Source organism: Anomaloglossus baeobatrachus, chromosome 9 (assembly GCF_048569485.1).
Source record: "Anomaloglossus baeobatrachus isolate aAnoBae1 chromosome 9, aAnoBae1.hap1, whole genome shotgun sequence".
NCBI lineage: Eukaryota > Metazoa > Chordata > Amphibia > Anura > Aromobatidae > Anomaloglossus > Anomaloglossus baeobatrachus.
In genome coordinates, this window is record NC_134361.1 from 53220091 (window position 1) to 53232122 (window position 12032).

The following is a 12032-nucleotide window of genomic DNA, read 5'->3' on the forward strand; positions in this document are numbered from 1 at the left end:
GGGGAATACATGGAATAGCAGAAACTGCTGTGTGAATACTGACATGAAAAATTCAATAGCTATTTGTAAGAATGAAATGTGAAAAATGGAACCTGCATTACTGCCATGAATATATGAATAAAGAGAAATTTAGCTACTGAATTGATCAATGCAATAGAGCCCCAACACTACGCCAAAGTATTTCTCTACGTTGGGGTCCCTAGCTTGTGTGTGTCCTCTCATGCAGTTAAAAAACTTACCGTGTATGGGAGGCTGAGACCCAGGCTATATATACGATGTGGATTGGCAATAGGTGTGTATGGGGAGGGTTCACAAACGAAAAACTACTAACATTAAGGAATAACGTTTGGAACTCCATTCTATGTCTGAACTGGGTGCAAAAAACCTAAAAAAATCACTATGGGGAGATAAGGTATGCACACCAGTGACTATGGAAGGGGAATACATGGAATAGCAGAAACTGCTGTGTGAATACTGACATGAAAAATTCAATAGCTATTTGTAAGAATGAAATGTGAAAAATGGAACCTGCATTACTGCCATGAATATATGAATAAAGAGAAATTTAGCTACTGAATTGATCAATGCAATAGAGCCCCAACACTACGCCAAAGTATTTCTCTACGTTGGGGTCCCTAGCTTGTGTGTGTCCTCTCATGCAGTTAAAAAACTTACCGTGTATGGGAAGCTGAGACCCAGGCCATATATACGATGTGGATTGGCAATAGGTGTGTATGGGGAGGGTTCACAAACGAAAAACTACTAACATTAAGGAATAACGTTTGGAACTCCATTCTATGTCTGAACTGGGTGCAAAAAACCTAAAAAAACATCACTATGGGGAGATAAGGTATGCACACCAGTGACTATGGAAGGGGAATACATGGAATAGCAGAAACTGCTGTGTGAATACTGACATGAAAAATTCAATAGCTATTTGTAAGAATGAAATGTGAAAAATGGAACCTGCATTACTGCCATGAATATATGAATAAAGAGAAATTTAGCTACTGAATTGATCAATGCAGAAGAGCCCCAACACTACGCCAAAGTATTTCTCTACGTTGGGGTCCCTAGCTTGTGTGTGTCCTCTCATGCAGTTAAAAAACTTACCGTGTATGGGAGGCTGAGACCCAGGCTATATATACGATGTGGATTGGCAATAGGTGTGTATTGTGAACCCTCCCCATACACACCTATTGCCAATCCACATCGTGTATATAGCCTGGGTCTCAGCCTCCCATACACGGTAAGTTTTTTAACTGCATGAGAGGACACACACAAGCTAGGGACCCCAACGTAGAGAAATACTTTGGCGTAGTGTTGGGGCTCTATTGCATTGATCAATTCAGTAGCTAAATTTCTCTTTATTCATATATTCATGGCAGTAATGCAGGTTCCATTTTTCACATTTCATTCTTACAAATAGCTATTGAATTTTTCATGTCAGTATTCACACAGCAGTTTCTGCTATTCCATGTATTCCCCTTCCATAGTCACTGGTGTGCATACCTTATCTCCCCATAGTGATGTTTTTTTAGGTTTTTTGCACCCAGTTCAGACATAGAATGGAGTTCCAAACGTTATTCCTTAATGTTAGTAGTTTTTCGTTTGTGAACCCTCCCCATACACACCTATTGCCAATCCACATCGTATATATAGCCTGGGTCTCAGCCTCCCATACACGGTAAGTTTTTTAACTGCATGAGAGGACACACACAAGCTAGGGACCCCAACGTAGAGAAATACTTTGGCGTAGTGTTGGGGCTCTATTGCATTGATCAATTCAGTAGCTAAATTTCTCTTTATTCATATATTCATGGCAGTAATGCAGGTTCCATTTTTCACATTTCATTCTTACAAATAGCTATTGAATTTTTCATGTCAGTATTCACACAGCAGTTTCTGCTATTCCATGTATTCCCCTTCCATAGTCACTGGTGTGCATACCTTATCTCCCCATAGTGATGTTTTTTTAGGTTTTTTGCACCCAGTTCAGACATAGAATGGAGTTCCAAACGTTATTCCTTAATGCCCGGCTGTACCGGACCGGTACGCAAAGAGAAGCCAGCACCATCTAGCAGGGGCTTACGGACCCCGGAAAGGCTAGGAGTCACCGTGAATTTGCCAAATTCGTTAGCGAAGGGAACCTCCTGGGTTTCCCAGCGGCCAAGTCCCAACAGAAGGCAACCGTCCAACCGAGAGAGGGAAACACAGTCACCGCCAAGGTTAAAGTTCCCAGGGCCAGAGCCTGCGGGCAAAAGGGGCTCCTCCAGCCCATTTCCAATGGGTTGGAACCCATTTCCAATGGGTTCCAACCCATTGGAACCGTTTACAGTACACAGGTGCAGGGAAAGGCAGTCACCATCAACCTGCCGGGAGAAACAACACCGCAGCCATCTGTGGGACCCGTCCATCCAGCCGTGTGTTTTACCGAGAACTGTGTCCTCATCATTGGCTGAGTGAGTACCACCGTGCCGTGCGGCACAGCGCTGCCCCCGCGACCCTGCACCTCACCAGGCCCTGTAACCCGCCTGTCATCTATCCCTACCCCATCACTGGGCCCCGGGACAACCAACCCCCTACCCACGGAGGGGAGAACCAACATCCAGGCTGCTCCCTGTCATCACTCCCGGGATCCCCGTCCAGAGCAGCGGTGGTGTCACCAATATCACCACAACCGTGGGTGGCGTCACGGACAATATCCAATCCCCACAATCAAACACCCTTTTCACTCACGGGCGAGGAGTGCCGCTCGAGTCCCCGGGATCCAGCCCACCACTCGAGCCACCACCGAGCAGCCGCAGCCGATGCAGTAGCCGGACCCGAGCAGTGGGAGAGCGCAGCGTCCCCTCCTCCGCCCGCGACAGAAGCAGAGCTGGATCAGTGATGAGTGATGAAGCAGAGCTGGATCAGTGATGAGTGATGAAGCAGAGCTGGATCAGTGATGAGTGATGAAGCAGAGCTGGATCAGTGATGAATGATGAAACAGAGTTGGATCAGTGATGAATGATGAAGCAGAGCTGGATCAGTGATGAGTAATGAAGCAGAGCAGGATCAGTGATGAATGATGAAGCAGAGCAGGATCAGTGATGAATGATGAAGCAGAGCTGGATCAGTGATGAGTGATGAAGCAGAGCTGGATCAGTGATGAATGATGAAACAGAGCTGGATCAGTGATGAATGATGAAACAGAGCTGGATCAGTGATGAATGATGAAGCAGAGCTGGATCAGTGATGAATGATGAAGCAGAGCTGGATCAGTGATGAGTAATGAAGCACAGCTGGATCAGTGATGAATGATGAAGCAGAGCAGGATCAGTGATGAATGATGAAGCAGAGCTGGATCAGTGATGAATGATGAAACAGAGCTGGATCAGTGATGAATGATGAAACAGAGCTGGATCAGTGATGAATGATGAAGCAGAGCTGGATCAGTGATGAATGCTGAAGCAGAGCTGGATCAGTGATGAGTAATGAAGCAGAGCAGGATCAGTGATGAATGATGAAGCAGAGCTGGATCAGTGATGAATGATGAAGCAGAGCTAGATCAGTGATGAGTGATGAAGAAAAGCAGGATCAGTGATGAATGATGAAGCAGAGCTGGATCAGTGATGAGTGATGAAGCAGAGCTGGATCAGTGATGAGTGATGAAGCAGAGCAGGATCAGTGATGAATGATGAAGCAGAGCTGGATCTTTGAGTGATGAAGCAGAGCTGGATCAGTGATGAATGATGATGCAGAGCTGGATTAGTAATGAGTGATGAAGCAGAGCTGGATTAGTGATAAGTGATGAAGCAGAGCTGGATTAGTGATGAGTGATGAAGCAGAGCTGGATCAGTGATGAGTGAGGAAGCAGAGCTGGATTAGTGATGAAGCAAAGCTGGATCAGTGATGAATGATGAAGTGTCGCGGGTGGAGGAGGGGACGCTGCGCTCTCCCACTGCTCGGGTCCGGCTGCCGCTGCGGACGCTGCTGCTCGGTGGCTCAAGCGATGGGCCGGATCCCGGGGACTCGAGCGGCGCTCCTCGCCCGTGAGTGTAAAGGGGTTTGGTTTTGGGGATTTATTGTCCGTGACGCCACCCACGGTTGTGGTGATTTTTGGTAACACCACCGCTGCTCTGTATGGGGATCCCGGGAGCGGTGAGAGGGAGCAGCAGAGTTGTTAGTTCTTCCCTCCGTGGGTAGGGGTTGGTTGTCCTGGGGCCCAGTGATGGGGTGGAGGATGAGGGATGGCAGGCAGGTGTGGGGCCTGGTGAAGTGCAGGGTCGCGGGGGGCAGCGCTGTGCCTCACGGCACGGTGGTACTCACTCAGCCTGAGACGGTGACACAGTTCTCGGTAAAACACACGGCTGGAAAGACGGTTCCCACGGACGGCTGCTGTTGCTTTTCCCCGGTAGTTAACGGTGACTGTCTCTTTCCCTGTACTTTGTGTAATGATGGTAGCGATGGGTTCCCACCGGTAACCCGCTCCCCGACTTGGATATGGGCCGGAGGAGCCCCTCTTTGCCCGCAGGCGCTGGCCCTGAGAAACTGGTGCCTTGGCGGTGTCAGTGTCTCTCTCGTACGGTTGGACTGTTGCCTTCAATCGGGACTTAGTTGTTTGGAAACCCGGAGGTCCCCTTCACTGACGGATTTGGCAAATTTACGGCGACTCCTAGCCTTGCCGGGATCCGAAAGGCCCCTGCCAATGGTGCTGGCTTCTCCTTGTGTACCGGTCCGGTACCGCCGGGTCACCACCCATCCACGGTCCTCACGGCACCTCCGATAGGCCACTCCTGCAGACGGTCACCGCCGTCTGCTAACCTTGCTGGCCCGTCCGGGGCACACACCCGGACGCTCTCAGGCTCTTAAGCTGTCACTTTCCTCCTTTTACTTCCACCTCTCCAACTCAACTTCAACTAACTCCTCTGCACTCAAGCTCTGCCTGAGCTAAACTCTCTCTAACTGGCTGTGTTTTCCCTCCTCCAGGACTGTGAACTCCTTGGTGGGTGGAGACCAACCGCCTGGCTCCACCCCCTGGTGTGGACATCAGCCCCTGGGGAAGGCAACAAGGATTTCTGGTTTAGCTTTGATGTACCTAACTGGGGTGTAGGGTGTGGTGATGTCATTACATGTGACCCCTGGCTTGTCCAGGGCATCACATTCCCCCTTAGCAAAATGCAGACCGTCCGCGGGCTGCCCGTCCAACACCGGTTTTATTTTTCTGTAGAAAGATAAGAAAAACGGTAACACATACAATTATACTAACTTCATCCCACAACGGGAGGCACTTTTCTTAAACGTTACGGTAACAGTTTCAAACGGTTACGGCTATCGCTCTCTCCCACCCAAGCAACCTGCCCTGATGCTGCCCCTAAGAGAACAGGCAGCACCCCTTGACCCCAGTCCTGCACCAAGTTACCCGAGCGGGATCTGTCCTTTCCAGTGGACCCACGTCCATGGGGAGCCCCTGGAACCCCCAGAGGGTAGCCACCGGTTACGGTGGTGGCTGGGCCCCAGCCTGCTCCACTGTGGGCCCTCCCTCCAATCTGCCTCTCCGGAGGTGGCAACGGTGGAAGCTGCAACAACATTTTTTATTTACATCCCACAAGTTTGTGGTTGCCCTGCAAGTTCACGGGCTTGTCCGTAAGGAGTTCCTTACGCAACTTTAAACGGTTCCCACGGGGACAACGGTGTCGGCAACGACCGGTTCAATCAGCGGTAGTAGACAATCAGGTGAACTTCGGTTGATCACTCATTTTCATTCTTCAAAAACTTTTAAAACTTTAAAACACACATATGGTCCCAACGGGGACGGTGACAACGGCATTCCGCTGCCCTTATGGTGCACCTTCGTCCTCCCCACCCGGCTCTGGGTGGAAGAATACGGGCACCAGCCCCTCCAGCGCATAGCAGGCGCGGCGAGGAAGGGCCGCCCGATACTCGTTATTTCCACTCCGGGGGATGTAAGTGGCCTCCATGTCATGCAGGGCGACGACTCCTTCATCTTCCGAAACGGGCTCGGTGTCAGGCCCGGAATCACTATCGTCCGTCCCTGCGCCAGGCGGGTTGCCGCCAGCTGCCGCAGCTTCCAGGCTCGCCACTCTCTCGGCCACCGTTACGAAGGGGTGTACGCCCGACGGGCCAGACGTAGCGCGGTGCACGGGCAAGGAGGACGGAGGCGGCATGAGGGCCAGGGGCAGACCGGGTCCCTCAGCTGCAACGACCGGTCCCTCGCGGACACAGCGGCGTGGGTCACTCACCAGCTCTTCCATCATGGCCTCCATTCCATACACCCGTGCGACTGCAGCTACCTCCTCCACCTCCGCGGTCCACTGCTCCATCAGCCTACAGATCTGGCTCCGGTAGTGTTGGCAGATCCCTGCCGTTCGGGCCCTCAGCCATGCCGCTGTCCCGGGCACCGGCTCGGTAGCCTCCGCATAGCTAGGTGGAGCAGACATTCTTTGCAAGGGTCAGCGGATCGTGGGGTTCTGGCGTCCCTATCTGTACAGCCGCGAGCTACATGCGGCCAGCCGCCATTTCGTCCCCCTTAGCCTCTTTCCGGCTCCTCCTCTATCGGGGCGGGGTTTTGGCCTCCACGCCTCCACTACTCGAGGAGACGCTTGAGCGGGAACTTTTCGCGCCAAAGATGTCGGCTTCTGAAATTTTCTGGCCGGACACCTCCGGCGGTAACAAGGCGCACCTCTACCCAACGGCAGAGCGGTAAGATCCTGTTTGTGACGCCAAGTTGTCGCGGGCGGAGGAGGGGACACTGCGCTCTCCCACTGCTCGGGTCCGGCTGCCGCTGTTGCTGCGGCCGCTGCTGCTCGGTGGCTCGAGCGATGGGCCGGATCCCGGGGACTCGAGCGGCGCTCCTCGCCCGTGAGTGAAAAGGGGTTTGGTTTTGGGGATTTATTGTCCGTGACGCCACCCACGGTTGTGGTGATTTTTGGTAACACCACCGCTGCTCTGTATGGGGATCCCGGGAGCGGTGACAGGGAGCAGCAGAGTTGTTAGTTCTTCCCTCCGTGGGTAGGGGTTGGTTGTCCTGGGGCCCAGTGATGGGGTGGAGGATGAGGGATGGCAGGCAGGTGTGGGGCCTGGTGAGGTGCAGGGTCGCGGGGGGCAGCGCTGTGCCTCATGGCACGGTGGTACTCACTCAGCCTGAGACGGTGACACAGTTCTCGGTAAAACACACGGCTGGAAAGACGGTTCCCACAGACGGCTGCTGTTGCTTTTCCCCGGTAGTTAACGGTGACTGTCTCTTTCCCTGCACCTTGTGTAATGTTGGTAGTGATGGGTTCCCACCGGAAACCCGCTCCTCGACTTGGATATGGGCTGGAGGAGCCCCTCTTTGCCCGCAGGCGCTGGCCCTGAAAAACTGGTGCCTTGGCGGTGGCGGTGTCTCTCTCATACGGTTGGACTGTTGCCTTCAATCGGGACTTAGTTGTTTTGAAACCCGGAGGTCCCCTTCACTGACGGATTTGGCAAATTTATGGCGACTCCTAGCCTTGCCGGGATCCGAAAGGCCCCTGCCAATGGTGCTGGCTTCTCCTTGTGTACCGGTCCGGTACCGCCGGGTCACCACCCGACCACGGTCCTCACGGCACCTCCGATAGGCCACTCCTGCAGACGGTCACCGCCGTCTGCTAACTTTGCTGGCCCGTCCGGGGCACACACCCGGACGCTCTCAGGCTCTTAAGCTGTCACTTTCCTCCTTTCACTTCCACCTCTCCAACTCAACTTCAACTAACTCCTCTACACTCAAGCTCTGCCTGAGCTAAACTCTCTCTAACTGCCTGTGTTTTCCCTCCTCCAGGACTGTGAACTCCTTGGTGGGTGGAGACCAACCGCCTGGCTCCACCCCCTGGTGTGGACATCAGCCCCTGGGGAAGGCAACAAGGATTTCTGGTTTAGCTTTGATGTACCTAACCGGGGTGTAGGGTGTGGTGATGTCATTACCTGTGACCCCTGGCTTGTCCAGGGCGTCACAGAAGCAGAGCTGGATTAGTGATGAATGTTGAAGAGACACTGGATCAGTGATGATTGGTGAAGCGGAGCTGGATTTGTGACTGGTGTGTTGCCATACACATTAGATATCTGTTGGCAAAATGATGCATTGACTGATCATTTGACCGAGAGCCATCCATTGTCGGCCATCTCTTCCATACACAGAAGCACTTGTTGGGCGGTAGATCTGAAGCCTCTGTCACTCCAGCTCTATTCCCAGCCCAGCGCTGCCTCTTGATGCTTGACTGATAGCTTCTTTGTGTGAAGTCACACAGAATAGAGGCTGTCAGTTAAACAGAAGGAAGAGGCGGTGCTAGGTAGTGAATAGAGCTGGAGTTGTGGGGGGGGGTCAAGGCTTTGCCCACCCCTGCAGAATTAGCCGGCACATTCAAGGTTATGTATATTGCTGTGCAATGTATATGTTGTATGGTATGTTATGTTAATGCCCACCAGGTGGCAGTGTGGTAGCACAACAGTCCTGGCACCTAGGTGAGCAGAGAAAGAGTTAAGGAAGAGGAGGAGAGCAGGATCTATAAAAGGGTGAGACAGGAAGTAGAGAGAGCAGAGTCCCCCAGTAGCAGGGTTATGGCTAAATCCCAGTGGGTAGAAGGACTTGTGGGCGTGGCCGGCTTCGTTAGTGGGCGTGACGGCTTGTTTGGTGGGCGTGGCGATGTTTCCTTCCGTTCTCTATACTCATGCAAGGGGGAGCTTCGCCCCCCCCCCTGCACCCACCTCATCTGGGGGTCTTACCCCCAGACTCCCGCTTCTAATATAATCAACTCTATGCCAACGTGGACTTAGAAGAAAAATGCATCTTCTTGGTATGAGTGATGTAGTGAAGGCCCCGCCCCTTTCTGTTCACATGGGCGTGACATCAGCAGAGGTCCCTTTGGCCACTGGGATTTAGACACTCCCCTAGTAGCAGTGGTATACAGAAGCCCCTTTGTAAATTTTGACCCTAGGGGTCACCCCTACGTCTGTGTCGTGCAGGATCCGGTATAGGATTGGCTAGCTGCGTCCGCACAAGCAGGGTACAGTCCTGACCTTTATTGTGCTGTATCATCTTTCATCATGTACAATGGATATTTCTCAGAAGTGTCGGTTTTGCTGACTTTTACACTCTATTTTCTTTTTAGATGACATAATAAAACTTCAAAGAGAAGAATCCGACACTCAGTCCACCTTGACTCAGACAAGCCAGAATAACAGAATAAGAAGAGGCAATTTCCAAAACAAGAGATTTTTCAGGAATCCACCAAGAAATCAGCAAGGTACGGTCAGAATTATGACATTTTAGTTAGTAATTTCATATTTTAGGAATAATTTTAATAAGATGTTATTTTGTTATGCAGGACTTGGCAGAGCTAGACCAAGCTTCAAACAGCAAAGGTATCCTGGTGCGATCAGGAACAATGCCCTTGGTCCAATAACAAGACAAAGAGCTGCTGCCTCACTCAATAATGTCAGCCCGCTCAATAGGCCAAATCTGACCAGAGCAGTAAGTATATGTTCATGTCAAACATGTGCTGGAACCTTGATTTTCTCCAAAAGTTCAGTTTTAGTGTTTTAGTGACACGGGGTGTGAAGGGGTAACAGGGGACTGTGGTTCCTAGACTGGCCCTCAGGCACTGTCCCTAATGCCAGAGATACTTCTAATGGTGAAGATGCCTGGGCCACCTTCCTTGCCCTGATCTTATACCCCCACTCCCCCACCCCAGGCGAGGACCAGGAAAGGAGTGGTTAAATCTGCAGGTATAAACAAATGGGGAAACCAAAAACTATCACACAGCTAGCACACAGGGAGATATAACACAATATGTCATAAGGAGGAAGTAAAGAGCAGGGAGGAAATAACTAGACGACAAGAGGATTTCCAAAGCACACCAAGCAGCATGCAATAAATCATCAGCAACTGGAACACAACAGCACACAAACTGGTTTAGCAAAAGCTAAAGTCGGCATGGGAAAACAGGCTCCACCACCTTAAAAAGGCGGGGAGTAACTGTGATAGGTGTCCCACAACATGTGATCCAAGAGGTGATCAGCAGGCTAGCAGAGATTAGCTCCTCCAAGCCTGATCACTAATGAGCACATAGCTGGTCGACGCCCGAGTCTGTCTATGCAAATTAGAATCACCAGAGAAGGCATAGTGTGGAGTGTCATTCTACAGTGTGAATGAACAGTGTCAGATGCAGACATGACACTCGGCGAGTTTAGAGCCACTCATTGTGTGATAGTTAGGCTAAGGCTCTGTTCACATGTCCAGTAAGTATCCATTAAAGCAACTCTAACTGCAATTTGTTAGCAAAAAAGCTGAGCAAACACAACTTTTTGTTCGATTGGAAAAAATAAAATTTTTGCAAGATCTGTTTTTCTTTCATTTGTACACGATCCGGAATGGAAGATAAAAAGCAATCAGATAATGGATCCAGGTTCCATACACTCCGATGTTAAAGGGAACCTGTCAGCAGATTTGGGACCTCTGCGCTGTGGCCGCCACCACCAGGCTCTTATATACGGCATTCTAACATGCTGTATATAAGAGCCCAGGCCACTGTGTAGAACGTAAAAAGCATTTTATAATACTTATCTAAAACAGTCGCTGCAGTGGAGTTGGGTCATATGGGCGTCTCGTTCTTTGGTCCCGGAGCCCCCTCTTTTGGCCATCTTCGGCCACCTTCTGAAGCCTGTTTGAATGACGTATTCTACATCATACACACTCGCCGTGCTGTGCGGGACCTCAATGCCAGCGAGTGTGGATGATGTAGGACGCGTCATGCACTCTGGCTTCAGAAGAAGGAGGACGAAGATGGCCGAAAGGAGAGGAGATATCTACAGTAGCTGCAAACCGCTCAGTTGGTTGACTACGTTCACACTCCAGTTGAGGTTAACCCGGTACCTTGGTGGTTAAAGAGCCTGGCCACTAGAGTTCTTGACAGTTGAAGGGGGCCTGGATGCTAGGGTTTCGCCCGCTGGCTCTTATGGTATGAAGCGACTCCATTCAAGGATCAGTTTCTAGTTATAACGCTGTTCATACCCTGTGTACCGGCACACAGGAGGTTCACACAATCTTGCCTTCCATCTCCTCTCCTTCTTTGCCACAAAACATCCACTGTATGAGACTTTTACAACCGAATTACTACAAATCTGTCACGTTCGCTCACTAGGGCTTCATCGACTCTTTCTAGAATGAACAGTCACTTTCCCTCTCAGTTGACCCCTCCTAGGGTGGGGGGCTAGTCCCAACACTTAACTACTTCTGGCCTTGTAGTATAGCACCTTCCTTACTAAACATCATAATATAAATACTATACATTACATTACACCTTATACATTATCAAAATACAGTGCAATTCAAATGACACAATATTTACAAAAGATGCAGGACATTATTCTCATTACACAACATAATGATACATTGATGTGATTGGCGTCTTCAGACGCGATAACCATAATTCACCACTCTTATACAGTTAAAGCCACACGTTTACATACAGTATCTAAAAATACACATCTGCAGGTTTTTCTCACTGTCTGAAATGAAATCGGAATAAGCCTTTCCCATTTTAGGTCAATTATAAACCAAAATTATTTATATTTGCCAAATACCAAAATAATGAGCGAGAGAATGTTTTAAGGCATTTTATTACTCTCTGCAAAGTCAAAAGTTTATATACACTAAGATCACTATGCCTTTAAACAATATGGGACAGCCCATATGATGATGTCATGTCTTTGGAATCTTCTGATAGGTTTATTGGTAACATCTGAGTTAATTAGAGACATACCTGTGGATGTATATTAATGCTCCCCTGAAACACACTGCTTCTTTGTGTAGCATCATGGGAAAGTCAAAAGAAATCAGCCAAGATCTCAGGAATGGAATTGTGGATGTGTACAAGTCTAGTTCATCCTTAGGGGCAATTTCCGGATACCGGTAGGTGCCGCATTCAACTGTACAAACTACTGGATAGTCCAGCCATCATACCACTCAGGAAGGAGACGGGTTCTGTGTACCAGTGATGAATGTGCTTTGGTCA

The 12032-nt window shown here is 50.1% G+C and overlaps 1 protein-coding gene across 5 annotated transcripts in view; it reads left to right on the top strand.

Annotated features, from left to right (window-relative positions):
- Window positions 1-12032, top strand: part of LOC142250462 (UAP56-interacting factor-like) — a 46175-nt gene that overhangs the window by 14568 nt on the left and 19575 nt on the right. For all 5 annotated transcript variants that reach the window (XR_012725191.1, XM_075322646.1, XM_075322645.1 and 2 more), the window contains exons 2-3: window positions 9129-9263; window positions 9345-9490. Coding sequence is in view for 4 of the 5 variants with exons in the window: in XM_075322646.1 (XP_075178761.1) it covers window positions 9129-9263; window positions 9345-9490 (281 nt within the window). In the remaining variant the exon portion in view is untranslated. The remainder of the gene's footprint in view (window positions 1-9128; window positions 9264-9344; window positions 9491-12032) is intronic.